This window comes from Cynocephalus volans, chromosome 15 (genome assembly GCF_027409185.1).
Source record: "Cynocephalus volans isolate mCynVol1 chromosome 15, mCynVol1.pri, whole genome shotgun sequence".
Lineage (NCBI taxonomy): Eukaryota > Metazoa > Chordata > Mammalia > Dermoptera > Cynocephalidae > Cynocephalus > Cynocephalus volans.
In genome coordinates, this window is record NC_084474.1 from 92,415,369 (window position 1) to 92,439,835 (window position 24,467).

Here is a 24,467-nt window from a genome sequence, read left to right on the forward strand (position 1 = left end):
TTGCTCAGTGGGATGATGGCAGCATGTGCCACTGGGAGGGCCACTGTTAAGACAAAGAGGGCAGGGTCCCACCTCACATCAGGCCGGGCTGGGGTAAGGTGGCCGGGAGCAGGCCATCCATGCACTCACGCATATCCACTTAAGTCCTTCTAAAGTTAGCAATTTAACAGAGCACTCAGAGACAGAATCTGGACCAAATACAGAACCAGAACCAGTAGAAATGATATGTTTAGTATCTGAAGTTTGAACTTTAAGTCTTTTGGACTCAGGAAAAAGACATGTTAAGGCACTTGTAGCTCAGAACTCTGAATTGCACATCGACGTGATAACAGCTCATGCTTTACCCCTGTGCATGGTTTGCAAAGTGTTTATACATCCCATCATCTCTTCTCTAAACTTCACTGGAAGTGCTATAGGGGTTGACAGGAACTATGATCCATGTTTGGGAAATAAGAAAATGAAACTGAGAGAGAGCAGTAGTGCAGGGTGACAGGCTGACGTGTGGGAGCCAGACAGAGCCCACATCCCCCACCGTCCCTCCCAGGCCACCATCTGCACACACTCCATCTCTTACTTGTCAGCTCACTACTATTGCTACACCAAGTTACCACAAGTTTAGCAGCTTAAAACAACACAATTTTATTATTTTACAGTTCTGGGGACCAGCAGGGCTGCATTTCTTCTGGAGGCTCTAGGGAAGAGTCTGTTTTCTTGCCTCTTCCAGCTTCTAGAGGCCATCTGCATACTTGACTCATGCCTAGCACCCTCCAGCCTCTGCTTCTGTTTCCACATCTCCTCTGCTCTGGCCCTACTACCGCCCCTTTCACCTTCTAAGGAACCTTGTGATGACACTGGCTCACCTGGATAATCCAGCATCCTCTCCCCATCTCAAGGTCCTTAACAATCATATCTGAAAAGTCCTTTTTGCCATGTAAGGTCACACATGCACAGGTCCCAGGGATTAGGAGGTGCATATTTCGGGGAGGGGGAGGCATTATTCTGCCTCCCACACCTGTTAACCACTTGCCACTGCACCAGGCACTGTGGACAGATAAAATTAACAAGGCACAGCCCCTGCTCCCAGGACCCCTTCTGTTTGGGGAGAGACACCTGTAGATGCATGACATTGGCAGAGGAAGCAGCACCAGTGTAGGTAAGAGGAGCTGGAGGTCACAGGGAACGAAGGAGGTATCTTGGGAGGCCAGGCAAGGCCTCTGGGCAGACAGGATGCCTGGAGTGGTGTATGAGCATGAGCAGGGATTCTCCAGCCTGACAGACAGAGGAGGTGCACAGGGTGTGTCCAGAATTGGTTACCCCTGATTCTGCAAGTGCCCCCTCCTGGAAAGCCCTGAATCAACCCCGTGCTAAGAATCCACAGCCTTGGGGACGATGAAATAGCTATGATCTGGGAGTGAGAAAGCCAAGTTCTACTCTGGGCTCTTCTACTACACCTTGAAAAAGCCACCTACCCTCTCTGACCCTCAAGATCCTCATCTATGAAACCAAGGGTCTATGCTCTAGATGTCTCAAAGACCCCTTCGAATTTTAACATACAAAGTTTAATGGTCTTAAGAGGTACTTTTCAGAACAACAATTACAAATATTCAGAATTGCATCTCCAAAATGACACAAGAATCATTACTTAAGAAAACATTAAGAGATGAAATGGGGGACACATGGGAAGTCTGTATAACTAAGTATGCAGCAAATTCTGGGAGAAACACTTTGATAGAGTCTTGATTTTTAACTTTCTAAAACACTAAACATTTTTACCAACGAACTTTGACCCCAGTGCTTTAAATACATGCACTCAAGAAGATTATTCAATGAAAGCAGGAGAGGAATGCTGTCCATAAAATTATCCAAACAGCAACTACTTTATTCCATTTTCCTGAGCATAACTGGAGGCTTCACTTTAGTGCTGATGCAGCGACCCAGGGCTGGGTGAAAGCGCTGGACTGCCTCTGGCTCTCCGGGCTTGAGTCTGTTCTGAGTCTACCCAGACTGTATGTAATTCTCTGTTGATGCCTGTCTTAGTCCCTTAGTCAGGGAGGTCCTAAGAGAGGCGCTGCCCACCTTGCTTCTGCACCACTTCTGATTATGGTGCAAGGAAGACAGCTCGTTCACCTGCAGACCCTCAACCCTAGCACAGCGCCTCACACATTCAGGCATTTAGAAACAACTGTTCAACGGAAAACGACTACTTAGAATATTCTTGTGTATTCTGAAATGTGCCCTCTTTCAATTCTAAAATTGTAACTTGTAATACTGGGCCTTGTTCTGCTCTCTAAGGTTAAAGATTCTCCCCACATGACAATCCTTGAAAAATCTCCTTTTCTCCAGGCTAAATGCCCAGGGGTGCTGCAGCAGCTCTGGGTGCTCTCAGCCATCCCTTGTGCTTCCTATGAACAGACTCAGGCTGCACCCATCCTTCTCAGGTGGAGTTAGAAGGAGTCTCAGTGCACAGAGCTGCAGAAGTGGGGTGAACAAGGTGGTCCTGAGATCTCACTGAGCAGAAAATGATGCATTCATGAAATTTTAATAGTCAGAAAACTTACCAAGAACAAAGGTTTCCAAGGCAAGAAAGCTTCGCCTCCTAGTCTTCAGGATTCCCCAGCTGACATCCACTAACTAAAATTTCCCTGCTGAGGTGTCCATTAGCATTCATCAACCATAACCCCTGCTTCCCTGCTCCAGAGACATTCCCAAAACACAAGGAGCAAACACAAACAATGCAATCACTTTTTAAAAACAGGGAAGAGTCACCAAGAGGAGAGAGGAAGCTCCATGTTACATAGAATCAGCTGTGTGCTAAACTCGGACGAGGTTCACAAGCGATGATTGGAAATAAAAGAATTTCCTTTGACTTAATCACCAATAAATAGCAGTGAGGGAAGCAAGGCAGACAGACCTCTCTGAGGCCATGCAGCACACATTATGCCTTCTAGCTCAACACCCCAGTCCTCCTGAAGGGGGATTTTTAAGGGAAAAGCAAGTCCTTGGTACCTATCAATCTATTAAAAACAACTTCTAAACAGGATATTCCTGTGAAGCCACAAAGAGACTTCTGTTCGGCCAACGCTTACGAAGCACCTCCTCTGAACCAGCAGCTGCATTAGAGGTGAGGGTTCAAGGGCAGGAAAGACAAGGTCCCTGGCTTGACGGTCTCTCATCCTAGAGATGAGGTGGACATGGGGCAAGGTTGTGCCACATGATTCCAGAGCAGAAGACAGATGCCAAATGATCTGCACCAAGTCCTAATTTGCCAGATTCCTGGGTGTTCGGTGTGGCAGGAAATGCAGGCCAACCCTAGGCCCCATCTGCTCCTCTCTTACAGGGGCAGGAAGCTCTCCCACACAGCTGGGACATCTCCCAACTTACCTATCAGATTCCGCTCTCTGCTCCCACAGACCACCCTGCACCCTTACTCAGCACCAGCTCCTGAGGCAGTGGGGCACACAAGCCCAAGTTTGGTCCTCCTTACAGGACCTCCTGTTGTGTGCAAGCTTTTTTTTTTTTTAACTTTTCAGTCTCAGTTTCTTCTTTTCTAAGTTGATATAACTCTACCTGTTCTTCAGGGTTGCAGGTAGCATGATGCCTGGCCCGTGCTGGGTATCAATAAATGTTAGTCCATTTCTGATCTCACTATAACAAAACCTTGAGAGCAGAGACTGGGCTGTTTTCTGTACTAGCCATAGTAACTTGAGTCTAATGGGTGCTCAGTAAACCTGATTAAAATGACAAGTGCCTCATTTACATGCTGAGCACATACGTGCATCATCACTTGTCACTCCAGGTTTTAAATGGGTATTTCTGTGTGACGTCCTCAATGCTTTACCTGATGTGCTGTTCAGCACACAATAGGTGCCCCATTAAAGTCTTGAGTGAATACAGGAAAGAGCAAAAGAATATAGAGTCAACTGTAAGGTGACATATTAACATAGGATAAGAAAAAAGCACACATCCCTTAAAGAAGGCAAAAAAATTAAAATATGGAGACCAAGTTCTTAAAAACATGGTGGTTTTGGTGTAAATTGCAAAGGAAGTGTTTCAGATTGCACTACTGTCCAAATACTCGCTGCTCCCTCCTCCAGGACTGTCCAACCTCACCTCACGGATTCCCAGCTGCCCTGTGACTTGTCTTGACCAAGAGAACTTGCATGGGAGAGACATGAGCCCCTTCCAAGCACCATGCTCAGGAGCTATCACGCACTCTCAAAACCACGTGTCTCTGAGAGGACCTGGGTAACTGAATGAAAGCGGACGGCAGCAGAAGTTAAACCAGCCTGCATGGGACACACAACTTGAATGAGAAACAAATTTTTTTGTTGCTGTAAATTCTAAGATTCTGGGTCATTGGTCACTACAGAGTAACTTATCTTGAACTGAATAATACAGATTAGGGTTCACTTCAATCTCATTAAGTTCCCACCGCAGCGGGCACTAGGCTGGGCTCCAGTAGAGAGAAGATGAAGGTGGCATCCCTGGCGCAGGTGGCCTGCAGCAGAGGCGCAGATACCCAGGCAAATTACCACATTCCAGTGCGAGGTGTATAGGACAGGAGCATAAAGCGCTATAGAGGCGCTAGACAGCAGGGAGTGGGGAAGCCCAAAGGAGCCTCAAGGGACAAAGAGACGCTTAGGCGGGCTGGGGGGGTGGAGGGGGCATTCCAGAAAGCACACACAGCCCTGGCTATTCACTGCTTCAAGCCCCTGCAACACTGTGTGTTCTATTACTCCAGAGTTTTTCTTTGTCTTTTCCTTCTGTTATGGAACAATACTGGAAACAGTATGATGAAAGAGGTAAAAATAGATAGATAGATAGATAGATAGATAGATAGATAGATAGATAGATAGATAGATAGATAGATAGATAGATAGATAGATTAACATGTGTTGTTTTTGTCTTTTAAAAATATGCCACGATGCTTGTGTACATTTTTTTTTTAAATGTAAAACTTGTAACCCTACAGCCTTTGCCCCATGGCCTAACGATCCCCCCTCTGCTCAACTTCCTGCTGATTATCTCATTCTGGGTTCCTGGTCCCTAAAGAGCCCTAGAAACCAGCTTCTGCTATCAACAGTCTTATGTTCTGTCCCAGGATGGGATGCCAGGCTGTCTCCCATCTTCCTTGGATCCCAAGGATCTCCAAGAATACCCTGAAGTCAGGTGGGAGGACAGGGCCAGTGGAGACAACGGGACTCGGCAGGCCTTTGGGCTCTGGAATCACATCGCTAGTCTCTAGTGAACCCGACGTGTACCCTCACAAAGTAGCCCATTCCTCAGGCCAGATGTGGCAGCTGCTGGCAAGCCTCATCTTGAAGGGCCTTTACATTTTCCCTCTTCAGGATGACACATCACTGACACAGAAGAGTACTCCAAGTCCTCCAAGGAAAGAGAAGTGACTTCTATTTATGGACCAGCTGCTAAACACTAGGCACTGTGCAGGTACACAGAGCTCTCCACCCAACTCATCCTCGCACAGCCTAGCGAGGCAGGGTTTGTCACATCCCCATTTCATAGATGTCAACACTGATGCTAGAGAGGTTAAGTAACTTGCCCGAGATTAAACGACGTGCAAATGTAGTAGAGCTAGGACTCTAACCTGGTCTCTGGAGCCCTGAAGCTCACGGCCTTTCCAGTATTTCCTAAGTGGAGAGAAAAGCAGCTACAACTGCCCATCATACAAACCCCTGAGCTAGAACAACAATATTCCAAAGATATTGAGAGTAACGCTCATGGCTGTATGCACATGTGCAGTGTGTGTAAAGACACCACAGATCTCTGACACGTGCATACACACAGCATATATATTGCTCATGTCTACTACAGGCATGCCCAAATTGAAAAATTAAGTGAAAGCAATTGACAGGATGGCCCCGAATGGGGGAACGCCTGTCCTCATGTGTTAAGATTAAGTGTTACTGCTTCAGGAATGAGGCAGATCGCTCGATGCCAGACACCTCCCACCCCAGAGTGACTCATGTGCCCCTCCCCAGACACCACCCTCCATCCTGTGCTTATCTGTAGGGTAGCCTTTTCCTGCTCTTAGAGTCTGAGGTCTCGAAGCCACTGTCCTTTTAACATCTGTATCTTCAGGGCCCGGTGCACACTCAGTTCCTAAAAGAAGCCTGATTTGCAGTCGGCATCACAAGTGAGCCAAGTGTGAGGGAGCTCATTGCAGGAGGCATCTTGCAGCCTCGGTTCAAATCCTGACTTGGACACACACCAGCTGTGCCACCTGGGGCAGGTCCATTGATCTCAACAAGCCTCGGTTATCTCAGCTGACAAGCAGGGAGGATGTGAGAAGGATTGGGGAGATAACATAATAATAGATCTGAAAACTTTCTGCTAATGATGAGGGATATAAAATGAGAATTTGTACAGGAGTATGGTATCTTTGGGTCAGTGCAAAAAGCCCTGGTATACACCTCCTCCTCCAATGCCAGCAGGCATTAGGGTTCAAGCTCTGGAAGCCAAAACAGGCTTTCCTCTGACATGGCTGGTTCTACTGTGCCCATCTTGGGCAGGTGTCAGTGGCTAATAGGTTTTTTGAGTTAATGCAACTTCGCGGAGACTTCCTGACTTAACAAATTAAATGGCTCCATTATGTCAGCCTCATTTCCCTTTGGTTTTGCCGCCAATAGTTGTAATAGGTAAGCACTTTTCTGTACGACACTGCCTTGTTTCCAGGTTCCCAGCCACAAACAGTCTCAAGTATTTCTTTCGTTATGTAAAAAATGTTGTGTAAGCCATAATCCAAGGAAAAGTACAGGGATTTTTCTGAGCCACAAACAGTCTGCTGATAAACCATACATGCTTTCTATTAAGAGCCTCTCAAGCACAGAGGAAAGTCCTCAGACCAGCTGCAGCCCTGCCTGTCCACACAGACCCATGCCCCGGGGACCAGCTTATCCGGGGGCAGGCCACCCCACGGTGCAGACTCGGATGGGCACCCTAATCCTCCTCCACCTGCTCTCTCTAGCCCACAGTGGGACTGGAGTCCCAGTCCTAGGCTGAAAAACACTGTAAGATCGAAGGGAAGAGCCTCCTAAGCTGAGGAAACAAAGGTGCCAGCTGTGCCCCAACAGAAAGAGTGGGGCTCTGCCACCAGAAACTGGTGCAGCCACAGCCCCTCTGAGCTCCATGGCCCTCCCCTGTGATCCCCAGTGCTGTTCACACACTGCTGTCCAATGAGATAACGTGTGTGTCTTGGAAATTACAGAGCCTGTGACACAACAGGCACTGGAGGTCTCAGGAAGGGACAAGAAGGAGAAAGAGAGGGAAGGGTGGAAGAGGGAAGGAGGGAAGAGAGGAAGCCAGAACCAAGCTGGGAGAACCCAGGTCCCACTTCCGGCCCTCCAGAGAAAGGCCCCCTCTGTACAGCATGCCCCATTCCCAGGAAACAAAGAGAAGCTTGGCCTCTCTCTACCTACCCTCAAGGTCTCACTCACAGGAGGGAAGAGACAGAAAGGGTCCTGCTTTCCAGGTGCCCTGCAGACTGTAATCCACCCTACTTCCATTTCCTCATGTGGGACCTAGCAGAGGCCCCAGCTTAGTGGGCTGGACCCAAAAGGCCTGCCCAAGTTCAGAGGGCAAGGCTGCAGCAGAGATGAAACCAAAAGCCAGACTGTGACCCCCCAGTCCTGTGCTCTTTGTCCAGGATTACAGTGCCACCCTTCTGGCATGGCAGGAATCCAGCTATACCTGAAAGGACAGGAGCCATGTGACTGGCTCTGCCCACTGTGGACCCCATCTGCACTGCAGCTCCAACTCCTCCCTTCCCCAGCTGAGTGACTGGCAACATCACACCCACAAAGTTCCTCTTCCCTCCTGAGCACCCGTGCGTGGCACTCCCAAGCCCAGCCACCATGGCCCACACGTAGACCAGAGCCCAGGCTCCCATCAGCCTCCACTCCCTCCCAGGCACTCTTAAAGGCCAGCCTGATGGCATCCCTCTCCTGCCCCCATCCCAGTCACAACAAACCCTTCTCCTCAAAAAAGAGACTTGGCTCTGACCGTGGCTACCAGGCTCTGCCTCCTCTCCACTGCACCCGACTCATCCCCTGGAGGAAGGGAGGAGGAAGGGGAGGAAGAAGAAACGGCTTCAGCAAGCAGAGCACAGCTGGAATGAGAGAGCCACTAACTTCTCATGGCAAATGTTTCCACCATAAGAGAAGGCATGCTTCAGTGATTGCATATCTGCAATAAGAGCTATGAGTTGAGCCTTCATTATGTATACAGAGACGCAGCAGTGTAGACTGGGCCTTCGGGGCTTCCAGCCAAGGGGAGGGTTAGAAGAGTGGAGCCAGAAGAGACTGAGTCACATGGCACTGGGATCTGGGGGGGCCCTCAGGCGGCAGGGTGGCCACACGCTGGCTCCCCTGGACAGTCCTGACTCAGGCCTGCTGCCGTTCGTAATCACTTCTATCACTGTCTCTATCTCGTTCTCAACAGTATCCAGGATTGGATAAAAGTGATGTGGCTGCGCTGTCCACCAGCCTCGGTTTCCATTTGGAGTGACTGAGTGCCACACGAGGCAGCCCGGCCAGGAGGGGTGATCACATTGGTAAATGCCTAAAAATGTTTAAATGTTCCACTGATAAGAAAAAAGGAAATATTAACATGAATACAAATGTTATTTTGGCTGAAAGTTTCTTCAGACACGGTGAACTGTAACCTGACTTGGTGTGCGAACAGACCGTAACCTCCTCTTATAACAAGTGGCCGAGTCTCAGCCAGTCCCAGGCAACAGCTGCTCAAACTGCTTTCAGATGACAGGCACCCAGTGGCACGACCTGCTGCTTCTGAACCTCCCTTCCACCTCCTGTCTGTAAGCCACAGTCCACCACGTGGCAGCCCACCACGCAGCAGCCCTGCGTCACTCGGAACCTATTCTGGTTCTGGTGGCTACCCGATTCTCAAATCATTCTTCGCTGAATTAAACTGTTAAATTTAATTTGTCTAAAGTTTTTCTTTTAACACAAATCATTGAGAAAGCTCTGTGAAATTGGAAAATGCCAGATGAACAAAAGCAATTTCCTCTGCTGGAGTCGCTGAAACTGACAACGGAAGGTGCTGATGAAACCATACCAGGTGCAAAGTCAGAGAAGGGGCTGCGAAAGGTTTTCTTTCCCTAAAACCCCCGTCCAAGAGCTCACCAGTGTTCAGAGCCATCCAGGAAGCTGGCAGAAGCTGTGGGAGGAGGCAGGGGTGAGGGCTGGCCCCTAAAACTGCTCCCGCAACCTTCAGGACAGCCAAGTCTTCAACCTGGAGAAACACTCCAGGCCATTCCAGGCATGGCCGTCCTGCCCCTCCCCTGCCACAGGAAACAATCCGTAAGGATCAACAGGATAGCTGAGCAATAGGAAACTGTGGTGGGAGGAGGATAGAAAGGCCTTGTCTTTCCAGGACCCTCTACCACCTTTGCCTCTGAGCCACACTCAGTTACTCAGGGGCACAGGCAGATCGGCTTGGACACGTGTTCCTTTCCCGGGCCTGCCACGGTTTAAAGAGGGATGGAGAATCTGAGAAAATAAGAGGCTCAGTTCAAGCTCAACCCAGCTCAAGCTCATGCATCCTCACTGTGGGAAAGCAAAATACTTTGGCCCTACAATATATTCCTCCGACGTATCTCAAGACAGATAATTCAGGGAGACTGGAAGAACAGGAATACCTAGAGGGCTGTTTCTTTGTGGAAAGAAATTTACATCTGTAAATGCAAACAGCCAGGATTCCCCTGAGGCTCCGTCTTTGGCTGCAACCTATTCTTTCTGAGGACAGCTGTGAGACTCCCTGAAGTATTTTCATTTGCATATAAGATGTCTCTACTTAATGTTAACTTCTGACTTCCTCCTTTCACCTGTGACCACACCTCCCCCCAGAGAGTCAGAGAAACCTGGCCTCAGGCCTTCGTTGTAGGGCTCGGCTCGTACCTCCCCCCACCTTCTCTCTCTCTCTCTAGAACACTGGTATAAGTTTTGTCCACCCAGACACTCCCTCCACCCCCAAAAACTAGGTCCAGGGGACAGCTGGAGAATGCTGCCCCTCCCCAGCACACCCAGGGTGAGTCGCCCTTAGCTCCAGGGCTGCGTCAGCCACCAGAGGTGACTGGGAGGCCTCCAAATCCTGCTGGGCCTCTGAAAGCCTGACCAGCACCAGCACTGCCCCTCTTTCTCTCCCTGGGCAGCTGATGAGCCTGAGTTATCTGATGAGCTGATGACATGTTACAGCTGAGAGCACGGGTGCTTGTTGTCATCCCATCACTTCTAGACCTCAGCCAGTAAAGTGCTTTTGTATTTTGTTGAGAACTACAAAGGAGAAGAGTTAAGGATTTCATAACGCTTACGGACCCACTGGGGACGAAAATGCACACGTGGGGGACCATGTTTCCATGCTAGGCATTTGGGATGTAGGGTTAAGTATGGGAACAAGATTAATAAAGTGGTTCCTTCACAAAACTGATATTCAGTGGTTTCCAGTGGAATTCACAACAGTATCTGTGAAGTCACTTCGGAGGAAAAAAAAAAATCTGAATGTGACCAAGCCTCTAGATCCTACTATTAATTGAAGGAGGAATAAAGAAAAAAGAAGTCAGAGAAACAAGTTACATCGAATGTAGGACCTGATTTATTCTACAAAAAGAGATGAACAGGTACCCTACAGATTAAAAATGGATTTGGAACATATCGATTTCTTGAATTCTGATTCAAACAAATAATAAAAAAATACAACACCGAGACAATAGGAAATTTAAACTGGATATTTGTTGATAATGAGGAATTGTTAATTTTAAAGCATAATATGGTACTGTGGTTTTTAAAAAAGAGTCCCAGCATTAAATATTAAAATGTTTACAGATGAAATAATATTTCTTGAATTTGCTTCAAAATGATACAGGAAATGGGGAAGTGGGTAGGGTAGAGAAGAAGACAACTGGCCGTGAATTGCAACTTCCAGAAGCTGAGTGATAAGCTGGGAGCTCAGTATACTATTATGGCACCTTTTGCATATATCTGAAATCTCAATAAACTTTCTAAGTGAAATGACGCATTACGATAGCTCACGTGTCCATGCCATGCTACCATCTGTGATGCCCTTACACCCTGGTGCCTTCCTGGAAGTTGCCCAGCCCTGAGGTGGGCATGGCTGGGATTCTTACTGCCCACAAGGAGCTAAACTTCAGAGAGGCCGAGAACCGGCACAGCTGGAATCAGATGCATGTCTCTGGCTCAGTCCGTGGCAAGTTCCTTTTTCCACAGGATAAAATGAGTACGTTTTCCTACCAGGTGGGCAGAGACGCTGGTGGCCCAGAGAGGTGGGTAGGCATCACCTGAGAGATGTGACCTGGGGCTCAGCTGCCAGACTCTAGTCCCTAGGGCGGGAATGATGAGTTCTAGTTCCCAGACCAACTGGAGCACAGTGGTTGAGGGAAGACTAAGCTTGTGGGTTCGAGTGATAAGCCCTGACCAGAGTGTAAGCACCAAAGAAAAATAGAAGACTGGTGTCAGTATTTGTCATCTCTTTCTGGTGAACTGAAGGTTCGACAACACCATGGTCCCTTAAAAACTCCTGCCCAAGTCAGGCTTGGCTTAAGACCTGGGGGGGCTGGCGTGGAGCTTGTGAGTGAGCTCCTGAGCACACCTCCCAGGCAGAGGGGGTCACTGTGCATGCCGGGCATTGCAGCAGAGCTGCTGCTTGCTCCCACCTCCCTCCTCGGGAGCTCAACAAGGCCAGGGGGCTTCCCAGGGCAGCTAAGCCAGTGCGTGCAGAGCTGAGACTGGACATGGGCTCTGGGCAGCTCCAGGTCTGCGCTCACGCGGCCTTGTTCACCGCAGTGAGCAGCGGCAGCCTGGTCTGCAGAGAAGGGCGAGGGTGCGAGGATGGGCCGCGCGCTGCATGCCTCCCACATGCTAGGCAGACTCCAGGTGCATGTGCATTGGAGAAGCTGCTTGAGAACAGCAGAAGCAAAAACCCAAGAGGAAAATCTATCTACGATTCCTGAGGAACAAAAAGCTGCACAGTGTATGGAAACCCAATAAAGTCACCTTATTTTTCTTTTCTCACAAAAAGAAAAGAATTTCTCCTGTCATCTGAGTCAGCAAACCACTGCATCTTCCAAAGTATTGGATTTCTCTAATCAAATTGCTTCCCTAAGCTGAACTCTAACATTTCTGCTTTCTGCCTATTAATCATTAGGAGGCTCCTATTGATTCCAGAGCCATCTGAGTTTCTATTAGGAAAACTTTAAAAACTGCTAATTGGCAGAGAGGCAGTCTGGGATTAGCAGACAGGTCTGGACAGGGAATTCGGGTCCTGATAGCCCTCTGCCAAGGGCTTGCTACAAGAACCTGAGCCCCTGTTTCCCCCCGTAACCAGTTGAAGGACCAAGGGCACATCAAAATGCTTTCTCCTTGTTTCTAGAAGGTAAGTTTCTGAAGGACTCTCCCATTTTCCTTTCAAATTGAAAACAAAGTACATAGAAAGACTATGGAAGGGAACGCCCAGGCCAAGGATTGAGAAATGCTAAATTCTTACACATAAGGTGAAATAACAACTAGCAACAAAACTAGGCTCCACACAAGTAAGTCTCACTTTGATAGTTCACAAGGTTCTTTGGAGTGTTTGAAGGAACTAAAGAAGAAACAAAAAGAGACAGTTGAGGGGTGGAGCCAGACATCTGAGTTTGGGTCTGTCGTAGGCTTGGACAAATAGATGTGCAGTACAGCACCCTAACCTCCGTGGGATGGGGCTGCAAAGAAATCACTGCCCCAACACCCTCAAGGAGAAGGTGCAGAGAACCCCGAGTGGCAGGCTGCTTGTACAGCTCTCCTCCCTATCCCACTCACGCACAGTTGTTCTATGATCCCAGCGGGTGCACTATGCAAGGCAGATGACAGGGCTGATCCATTCACATCCTGCCAGCAGTACATCTCTCCACTGCTGCCAGGGTTCGGAATCCTCGATGCCAGGCCCACTACACGGAGAACGGAGAGCCTCCACAGCAAGGGAGGATGGGACAAAACCGGGTATCGTGAAGCATGTAATGAGATAACATCTATTGCCATAAATTATAAAGAGATTTATGCATAAGCAAGGGTTGTCATGAAATTTAATTTTAATGGTTTGGTAATTAAGCAAAAAACACAATAATTATCATATCTTAACTTCCCCGTAAATTTGCTGCTGGTAACACTGTATTTTCTTAAGAAAGCTCATGCTGTTTCACTCAGAAAAACCTCCTACTGTTCCTGGTCATCTTTGGAAACTGGCTAGGAGGGGCACCCAGTTCTGTGTAACATGGCCTAAAGAGCCATGGGTAACTCCTGCAAAGGACCCAACAGCCAAGTTCCAAGTCCAATAAACTGAAGGACCCCTGGCAGGTCTTGACTTCTCTTATTAGAAGGGAAATATGGGTGAAAAATTCACACTTTGAAGAACTGCTATGAGGACGAAAGCAACCAAGCATGTGCAAGTGGCATCCCGCATGACACCACCCTGGGATATGAGTGAAAGTTAATCTAGGCCTCCTGCTGCACGACTGGGTACAAGGCTTTGAATGTCATGACTGATGGTGTGTAGCTCAGGAAATGTAATCACTACACACCAAGCATCACAAACACGCTCAGCAAAAGTAAACTTAACTAATGGTCCTTAATTACAGAATGGAGGCATCGAGCATGTCACAGAAACTCACAAGCTGAGAGATGAGTCACTAATTTCCCAAGGACTGTTTAAAGAAGAGATTAGGAAAGTGGAAAAGTACTTTTGACACCCATTTGCTTAAATGTTATGTTTTAAATTGTAAGCTGAGAAATACAGCGACAAAAAGGGTATCTCTAATTTCTGCAAACTCAAATATTCAGAGTCTGTGAATACACACACACACACACACACACGCACACACCTTTCTAAACCATGCTGTTCCCTCTGCCTAGACTGCCCCCCCCATGGTCCCTAGCCCTAGCTAACGCCTACTTGTCTGTCATGCTCTGCTATAAACCGAATGTCCACATCCCCCAAAATCCATATGTTGAAATCTTCACCCCCAAGATAATTGTATTAGGAGGTGGAGACTTTGGCAGGGGCTTAGGTCATGAGGATGGAGCCCTTATGAATGGGACGAGAGCCTTTATAAAACAGGCCCAAGAAAGACTCTTTGTCCCTTCCACCATGTGAGGACACAGCAAGAAGGCACCATCTTTGAACCAGGAAGTGGGCTCTCCTCAGACACAAAATCAGCATGCACCTTGATCTAAACTTCCAGCTTCCAGAATGGTGAGAAATAAATGTCTGTTTATAAGCTACCCAGTCTATGGTATCTTGTTATAGCAGCCCAAATGGACTGACTCAGAAAATTGGTACTGACAGTGGGATGCTGCTGTAACAAATATCTAAAAATATGGAAGCAGCTTTAGAACTGGGTAATGGATAGAGACTGGAAGAGTTTTGAGGTACACACTAGGAAAAAAGCCTACATTGCCATGAATGGACTGCTAAAGTCAATGGACTGCTGAAGGCCCAGAAAAAAAAAAGAGGGAAGCTGTAGAGAAGGCCTTGATCTTCTTAGAGAATATCTAAGTAATCCTGAACAGAATGTTAGTACAAATGTGAATGGTAAAGGCCATTCTAAAGAAGTCTCAGATGGAAACGAACATGTTATTGGACAGTAGAAGAAAGGTCATCCTTGATATAAAGTGGCAAAGAACTTGGCTGACTTGTGTTTTTGTCCTACTTTTTTCTGGAAGGTAGAACTTGTGAGCAATGAAATTGGATATTTGGCTGAGGAAATATTTAAGCAAAATGTTGAATGTATGGCTTTGCTTCTCTTGACTGTTTATAGTAAAATGCAATAAGAGAGAAATGATTTAAAGACAGAATTCTTTATAAAAAAGGAAACAAAACAAAGATTTGTAACATTCTCAGCATATCCATATTAAAAAGAATGAGAGAGCCTGCTTGGGAAAGAACATAAAGGGTGTGGCCAAATAACCATCTGATAAGGAGATTAGTCAGTCACCTAAACAGAAGCCAAAACCTATTATTACTCAAGGCAACAGAAGAATGACCCCAAAGACAATTTAGAAATCATCAGGGCTGCCACTCCCATCACAGACCCAGAGTGCAAGAGCCCCAGCACAGATCATAAATGGCCCCTTAAGGCAAAGTCCAGTGGAACCAACAGTGTGTAATTCCAGCCCAAGTAGCACAGGCACAGAGCTGCCTCAGGAGCCAGGCTGCCCAGAACCTTGAGGACCAAAGCACTGCCTGGCAAAGCTGCAGGGGCATGGCCTCACTGTCTGGAAGGTAGGACTCCCACCCTAGTGGGTCCAAAAGGTAGGCCCCCCTCCCACCCAGTGGGTTTCAAAGACAGAGCATCAAGCCAAAAAAGATTATTCTCAAGCCTTAAAATTTAATGTTATTTGCCCTGTTGCTTCTACATACTCCTTTCTTCTTTCCTGCTTCTCCCTTTTGGAATGGAAATGTCTATCCATGCCTGTCCCACCACTGTTTTTTGGAAGCATATAATTTGTTTGATTTCACAGGCCCACCCACAGCTGGAGGTGAACTCGTCTTAGAATGAAGCTTACTTTGAGTCTCACTCACATCTGATTTAAGTATTTAGGTGAGACTTTGGACTCTAAACTTCTGAGTTGATGCTGGAATGAGTTACAATTGTGAGGGATATTGGGATAGAATGAATGTACTTTGCATGTGAGGAGGATACAAATTTTGGGAATCCAGCAGTGGAATACTATGATCTGAATGTTTCTGTCCCCCCAAAATTGATATGTTGAAATCCTAACCCTCAGGGTGATGGTATATAAGGAGCTGCAGCTTTGGGGAGGGATTAGGTCATGAAGGCAGAGCTCTCACAATGGGATTAGTTCCCTTACAAAAGAGGTCCCAGAGAGTCCCTTGTCCCTTCCACCATGCAAGTTACAGAGAAGAGATGGCTGTCTGGGAACTGGGTCCCTCACCAGACAGAGAAACTATGATCTTGAACTTACATCCTCCAGGACTATGAGAAATAAATTGTTTTGTTTATAAGCCACCCACTTTATCATATTTCATAATAGCAGCCCAAATGGACTAAGACTTGTTCCATGTTACCATCACTTCTGCTAGAAAGCCTTTGCTGCCACCCTCCCCGGCCCCCACCTGGGCTGAAAGCCCTCCTACGTGCTTCCAGGTCTCTCCACACTGTGTAACAACTGCCTGTTTGTGTGCTTTTCTTCCACACCATTAGCGTTGTGAGCACACGCACAGGTCGACATTCACTCATCATCTTAACTTCTGGCAGGGCCTGCCACCTGGTCGACACTCAGGAAATATTTGTTAAATGAATAATTGAACACCCTGGAAGCCAAAGACCCAGATTGCTTCTCTGCCTGACCCTTTCTTCTGCTGGCTGGAGCTGGACTTTATGATGCTGAACACGACTTACCAAAGGCTGCACAGAGTAGAAAGAGGAGAAATAAACAGCATGCGTACCCCTGCCCCTCCTGCCCCACTCCTGCCCGCCTTGCACCATTCCAAGCTAAGTTTGAGCCTTACCTCCCCTGGGCATGCACTGCAGCAGGAGCACAGCCTTTGGCATCAGAGAGACATGGTTCCCACTACACGACTGATCAACTCACTCAGTTTGTGTATCTGTAAAATGGGAAATCTCCCACATCAGGACATTATGAGGTTTGAACGTGATTTTGCATGAGAAGTACCCAAACTCTTCCAAACACATAATGCTCAGGAAATATTATTTCCATCCTTTCTACTCTTAGGAAACATGCTGCTCCTCCTTTGTATTGCCGGGGATACGTTTCTATCCACAGCTCTTGTACTGGGTAAAATGAGATCACCTCTTTCTACCAGGAAGGAGGAGAAGAGGCAGGCGCTGCAAAAATCTAATTGGAGTTGGTGTCTCTCTTAGATTACAGGCCACTCTTGAATGCCCCAGTTCTGCAAAGAGCAGCATCAAAAGCCACTTTCATTCCAGGAATGTGGCTCTTCCTTCACGACTAGGTTGTGCTATCTCCAGAAGAAAGCCCTGTGCACCTATCCATTTCCCAGGTAGCAGTAAGAACGTCGTCACCTGCCACTCTTGCTGGTAGAGAGTTAAAGCTGGGGCCTGAAGAGCACTCCTGCCCCACCTACGGACAGAAATCACCCCTCCATGCTTGAGAGTGCCTAGGCCTCAGCAGAGGAAAGCAACTAACAAAGCCTGAGGAGGGGCAGGGATGGCTCCTTGTGGGAGAAGGGGAGAGCCAGTTAAGGGGTTGAGCCCAAGACTCTGGGAAGGGACAGGCACTGAGGAGATAAAGCCTGGATGTATGGGAACTGCATCCGAGGCCAAGGTCTGTAAAGTGCTTCCTGGTGCTGCCAAGTAAAGCACGACCACCTCGGCTTCCTCCACCTATGCTGCTCTGTGAGAACCAAAGTACTGTGAGCCCTTCCATGGAGGCAGAGAGTGCAGCTGTCCCACAGAAGCCTGGCAAGCACAGAGAGGTTTGGGAAAGGGAAGGGAAGTGATTCCCCGCATCCAGGGCCTCAGGGTCAGAGCCTCCCAAACAAGGATAAACAAGAGTCACCATGGGTTAGTGGGTAGCCTGAGCAGCAGAGACACTGGGGACAGCGCCAAAGAATGCAGAGAACGCATTGGTGTCCGTGCTCCTCACCCGACCCGGGACAGCAAGATGCCCCCACTGGGCAGAAAAGGTGGGGCCAACCAGCAGGATTAAACAATGTCACACTGTGCTGTCACTCCACAGCTGGGGGGTCCTGACTTATTCATCTCGGCACCCCTGGAGCCTGATGCAGGGCTTACCACACAGCAAGTTCTCGAAGTGTCAGTGTTTACTGAATGAATATTTAATGAATGAATAAACGAATATGTCAGTTAGGAGCCTTCAGAAATGAGAATTTAAGCAAAAGTTTAATAACAAAGAAGCCTGAAGCATAAGACTAAATTGTGATTATTTGCGTCAGGGATTGTAAATACCACTCAGACTTCCATTGCCAAGAATGATTCAAAGCTTACCATAGAGATCGAGCTTAGCAATTTTTAATTTTTTAAAAGTATTTTATATTACTGTCCTAAGAAGACCAAATTTATGGTCTCTGGGAACTTGGACTACATCAAAACACCTTGACAAGAAAGACAAGACAGGGCAGATGGTTCCCTACACAGTCACGGAGAACAGCACTGGACCCAGCAGCTGCCAGTGGCTTAGACCCCGAAGCTTCCCCCGGGAGCGCCTGTGCTCAGCCACAATCTCTGCGGCACAAACGTGGAGGACGGAGTGAGCTCCATACCCTACCCACACCCCTGTGGTGAGTTCCGCGCAGGGGAAGAGAACTAGGTAATTTGGGGAGGGACTGTTTTCCGGCTCCTCTCAAAGTGAGTCCATAAGTGCCCCCCGCCCATTGGTGCTCCAGCTTCCAACTATTGGCCCAAACAGGTCCCGCTAAGGGGCAACAGCCTGAGTTCACATTCACCAGTGCCATTAACAATAATCACGTGAACCACGAACACCCTGGAAGCCCCTCACAGTGAGCGCATTAGCATGGAAATGAATAAAGTGGCATATTTAAGCAATGAAATATTAATATCAGTCAGAATGAAAGATCAGGTTTATATCTAGCTCCAAAGTGCAATGCTGATTTTAAGTTTTAAAAGAACAGACATGATATGAAAACACTTGTCATTTTAAAAAAAAGCAACTCTCAAAATAACGTTTGGGTATAGATCTATGTATATACAGCAAAAGCAGTAAAAATGTACGTGAATGGTCCCAGCGCCTCCGAGACAGAAGCTACCCTTGGGGGGTGGGGGGGGGTGTTAAGGTGGGTGAGGGAGAGGGAGAAAGGTTTAGCTGATTTTTCTTTTGCTTATATTTCCCGACATTTTCTTATGCAAAATTTCAAACGCAGAGTTGAAAGAGCCTCACATGGAACAAGCCGTGCACCTGTGAGAAGTGTCAGAGCCACCGAGACCCCCATCTGCCTACCTCGCCTGTCTGTGCCCACGCTCTGCCCCCGCTACCCCATCTCGTTTTCATGCGTTTCAAAAACTGTGCAGGGGTCGCACCTCCTTCAGTGTGTACATCGTCAACTACAACTTGGCGTTTGTTGACAGCTCTTTCTTCTGACGTAAAATTGACCTGCAGTGAAATGCATGATCTCAAGTGAAGGTCTGTTTGAACAAACATATTCACCTGCGGAACCCTATGAAGCAATACAGAATGGGCCCTGCCTAGAAAGTTACCTTCCGCCCTCTCCCAGTCATACCCCATCTCAACATCTGCAGAGGCAACCAGTGTTCGGACTTTTTCCATGGGAGATGGACTTTGCTTGCTCTAGGATTTCACACAGATGGAACCACACAGCAGCGGCCCCTTTGGGGAAGGCACCTTTCCCTCAGCATAATGGTCCTGAGAGTTGCCCAGATGCTGTGTGGATGAGTACTTCGTTTTTGCAGCGGAGTGCTACTTCATCTGTAGGAAAGTATCACTATTTATTTATCTATTCTTCTATAACGGACACCTGGCCTCTTTCTAGTTTTTGGCTAGATATATTCTTTCATACAACTTTTTGTGATCGTGTGTTTTAATTCTTCTTGAACACATAACTAGGGTTGGAGTAGCGGTGCAAAGGGTGTCTGTTTAGCTCTATAAGAAAGAGCCAGACTTTTTTCCAAAGCAGCAGCAGCAGCACCACATCCTCCCGGACATGGCACAGAGGTCTGGCTGCCCACATCCCGGGGGCGCTTGGTGCTTCGCTCTTGTCTGGACCATCTGATCAACGTGTGCTGGCGTCTCTGGGTTTGCATTTTCCCACTGACTAGTAATGTTAGTGTCAGCTATTTATTAAATGTTTTATTTCCTTAAAACGAGAGAGAGTGAGAGACAGAGAGAGAGAGACATAGAGAGATCTGGAGCAAATATAGTAAAATGCTTAAATCTAGGACATGAACATACAAGTTTCTAAATTATTATCTGTGTTTGAAATATTCTGTAATTAAAAATAAAAAATATTATCCAGCTATCATTCCATCTATAGGCGTATGTCCCTGAAGCCCAAGCTTGGCTTGCACGCAGTTTCTCGGTATGGAGGGAAGCTCAGTGGACAGCAGGCCAGGTGTCCATCCAACGGGCTCTACCGCAGGACAGCATCTTCCCAAAGTCCTGAGCACTGCCTGCCTTGGGGACATTGCCCAAGGCCCTGGCTTTGCTCCTGACCTGCTCCCACCTCCACCCCGGCTCCACATTCACCTCTGCTAGACCAGGGTGTCTCCTTGGCTGAGTTCGGTGGTGTCACCTCTCTTTCTTTGCCTTCCATGGACCAGGCTTGGGTGACAGTGCTCCTCTCCCAAAGGTCTGAACCTGGCCTGTATTGCTGTGGCATTAACTCCTCAAAGGAACTCCCACTGATATTTATATACAGACTCCAAATCAATACCAAATATTTCCAAATAGGCATTCTTAAGAATTTAAAAGTGAAAGATGCCCAGATGCTTCAATGTCCTCAAAAGTGGTACCCAAAAGCACATGCTGCTGTTTCCTCAGATGGACATAATTTGGATTTTCCTACTTCACACTTGGCTCTCATTGTAAACAAAGTCAGATTCCCTCACTGAACTTGAATAATTACTATGATACCTCAGGAAAGAGAAGTAGGACTGCCCAACCTCTGAGGTCTCAAAGGGTGGATTATTTCCAAAATCTCCCAGGCAGGCTGAAGAGAGCATAGAGAGGAGGCCCAGGGACAGTGGCACGTGGGGTTGTGGGACACTCACCGCTGGCACTCGCCAGCATGCAGGATGAGCTCCTCATTGCTCCTGGCACTGATGGTCAGCTCGTGCTCTGTGGAGTTGAAGACATCCAGGAGCAGGTGGCACTGCCGGGTACTGTGTTGAAAGAAAAAAGAAAGTTCAGAATCCTCTGACAGCCAGAAGGGAGCAACTCTGCCTTTTCCTCCTCTCCAAGGATTTCCCACTCCTTGAAAATGTGCAGATGTGCAATTCATCAAAATGCCAAATGCCCGAGACCCATTCTGCACACAACTGTGAACTCCAAAAAGTAGGTTTTAGCATCAGGTCCTCATTGGTCCTGGGGTCTTGCGAACATGTGCTTACAACTCAGCCATACCCTTTACGAACCAGGTGACCTTGAGAAGGTAAGTAGAGCTCTCCAAGCCTCAGTACATGACGAGGACTAGAACGCCTGAGCCCTCTGCAGGGCAATCCATGGGGAAACATGTGTCACTCAACAAACGCTACGTCCAAGCCAGGCTGTCCTTGCTACGAGGTTCCAAGCACAAGAGACTGCAACCTCACTGCGCACACGTGAGCTTCTCACACTCACACTCCACCTTACTCCTCTTTATTTTTTATTTTTTTTGTTACAAAGGCGTTTAGTTTATTCTCCTCATTAACGTCCCCGACTGTCTCAGGGTTCACATTTGCCAATGCTGCCCCTCTCCTTACAGCAGCTACATGCAATCTCATTCATGGGCCTAGGGGAGTGGAGAAGCTAGGCCCAGGGTGGGGAGGGTGGTGGCTGTGGCCAATAAGGCAGCTTGTCACCACCCCTCTGAACCCTGCACTGCTTTGTTTGTTCTGCTACAGAGGTGGAAAGTAAAATATTCAAGTTCCCATTGCTCCCTGCAGCAAGGGGTAATGCATGTGGCAAAGTTCTAGCCAATAAGACAGGCTTCTGGAGACTTCTATCCCAAACAGAAAGGCAATGCCTTGAGAGAGAAGGCGGCCTCGCTGGCTCCCTCCTCTCCTTCCCTAGGAGTGAGGTGGATGCCTAGCAGCTCAGCCACCATCAGAGACAAGGACAAAAGCCACAGGCTTCGGATGGCAGAGCAGGGTCAGAAGGGGCCTGGGTGCTGCCGACATCCCTGGCAGCTGGGGCAGCCCCACGTTGTCTCCCTCCCTCCAGACTTATTAGCTACACGGGCAAAATTTAAAAAGAACCAACACCACACGCTTCATCTGTGTTAGTCACCATTTGTTAGGTTTCCATTACAGTTGAATGCTGGCCTAAAACACACACTGTATCTCAAATAGCAAGTATTCCAGCTAGCCCATGACAGGTAATCGATAAATGTTTGCTGATATAAATGGTATGGCTGTTCCCACGACAAGAGCAGGCACAGGAGACAGCAGCAGGGCAGAAGCTGTTCTTCGTGCAGGAGCAGGGAGAACAGTTTTCATGAGCAGGGGAGACTTGGAGACAAAAATCTTGTGCTCTGGGTCATTTTTAGCTTAATGTGACTTCAAAACGTAACCTTCCAAAGGGCAAATGTATTTCCCAAAGCGGGAGGCAAGGCTGTGCTGGTTGTTAAGGAAAGTCAAGTGCAAGGCGAGGGAAGGAGGACCACCCTCCACCACCTGTCCAGGCTGCCACACTTTGTTATGTTGCCCCAACAGCCCTGCAAAGTAGTCGTCCTATGCACCAAGGAACAGAGGCTCAGGAGAGGACAGAACCACTGACGTGCTGACCAAGACTCAAGACTTAGAGCTCCAAATCACTCACTTTTCCCAGGAGGTGAGGACCCATATTCCAAAGCCACGCCTGTCCTCTGCTTGTTCCAGAGAAGGGAACTGAGGCACACAGGGGTGCAGGAGCGTGTCCAAGGGTGCAGGCTCATATGCACACGCCCATGTGTGCACACACATGCGCAGATATCATCAAAAGGCCACAGGGAAGCTGTGAAGTATCAACTTTCCAGAATGTGTGTGTGACCTGCTCTCAAGGGAGGTGGGTAAAGGGGTACGTCCCATCTCTATTGTGTGCCACAGCATTGCTGTGGCACTGCACATGTCTTTACATGACAAGTTCACTTTGGTTGATTCTGGGTTCTCTGGTTGGGGGTGTCTTCCCCAGAAGGTCGGCACTTGGAAAATACTCATTAGCTCTGACAGCTGCCTACAAGAGGCCTCTTCACGCAGCTCACAGAAAAATGGGCTTCCAAGAATGTAGATCTACTCTGCCTTTGTCAGAACTTCGTGAAGTCTTTAATCACAGCAAAATCTTTCATCAGAAAAGGGAACTAGTAAAACATTTATCTGAGGAGGAAAACTGAAGTGATTTTTTAAAAGACAAATACATGTTGTTTTCACTCACAGAATATAATACTCAGAAAACTGCACAGGCATACACAGCATCAACACACATTTTCTGTCCTTTTTTCTGACTCACTGTCTGCGTGTGGGGGCGTCTCAAACTAGTGTTTGTATTCCTTCTAATTGCTGACATTATGATATATTGGTGGATCTTTGCTTTCTGTCTGTTATTCATAGACTAATTCCCTTTTCCAGACAGCAGCAGCACTCTGTGCCCGCCGTAATGTCATTCACTCTGTGTATCTTTCCATTTCACTTTGGATGATTTTGTTTAAGGCTAATGCTCTGAGCACATAGTTTACTTTTAATTCTTGTTTGCTTTTTGGTTTTCTCTGCATCTAGCTTTCTGAAGTAAGTAGAAGGAAGTCCAAGAAAGCTTCCTGGAAGAATGAAGATCAGAGCAATCTTTGAAGGACACATACACGTGCCTGATCTGGGAGAGAGAACGGGGCAGAAGCCCCGCAGCATGGGAGAGCACCGTTACTGTGGGAATCTGGGGCAGACTTGGGTGAGGGGGATCGGGCTGCCAGGGGGAAAGGAGAAGTACATTCTAGGCAAAGAGAGCAGAGTGTGTGAAACCACCTCGATGCAGTGAGCGTGAAGTACATCCTCTGCTCAGAAGTGGGAATTTTATTAATTCATCTAACAGGTGTCTCCTGAGTCCCTCCTATGGGCCAGGTCCTGTTCTAAGCACTTAGACATAGAAGTAAACAAGAAAGACAGGATCTCTGCTTTCATGGAAATTACATGGAAAAAGGAGGGCTGGGAAAGATGGGGGAGTTAAAAAAAAAATTAAAATTTTAGTCACTTTTTGTAAGATTAGAAAAAAACAGCTTCAAAAAAGTTGAATAAAGGATTAAAACGCACAAAGTCAGTACCATCCCTATATATCAACTAAAAATAATTAAAAGATAAAACTTTTAAGAAAATAAATTTATAATAGAAATCCACAATGCACATAGAAATAAATCTAACAAAATATATGTAAGCCACTTATGCAGAAAATGACAAAGTCTTGTGGAACAACATTAAAGAAGAAAAATAAATGCAGGATTTATTATGTTCAAAGATGGGAAGATTTAATATTTTTAAAGAAGTCACCATTTTCCAAATTTATATAAATTCAATGCAACTCAGTAAGAAATCCCAACAGGGATTTGTTTTTGGTGAAAGCTGACACTCTGATTCTAAACTTTATATGTAAGAGTAAAGAGCCAAGAACATGCAAAACAATGATGAGAAAGATTTCTGGAAGGGATTTGCCCTCCCATATTATCAAGAGTGTCATAAAGCTGCAATAACGAAGACAGAGATAGGAAAATACCTTCATAAAAGA

General features: G+C 47.3%; 1 protein-coding gene across 6 annotated transcripts in view; it reads right to left on the reverse strand.

Annotated features, from left to right (window-relative positions):
- Window positions 1-24,467, reverse strand: part of TRAPPC9 (trafficking protein particle complex subunit 9) — a 649,394-nt gene that overhangs the window by 219,268 nt on the left and 405,659 nt on the right. For all 6 annotated transcript variants that reach the window (XM_063079205.1, XM_063079204.1, XM_063079202.1 and 3 more), the window contains one exon: window positions 20,795-20,905. In XM_063079205.1, the coding sequence (XP_062935275.1) occupies window positions 20,795-20,905 (111 nt within the window). The remainder of the gene's footprint in view (window positions 1-20,794; window positions 20,906-24,467) is intronic.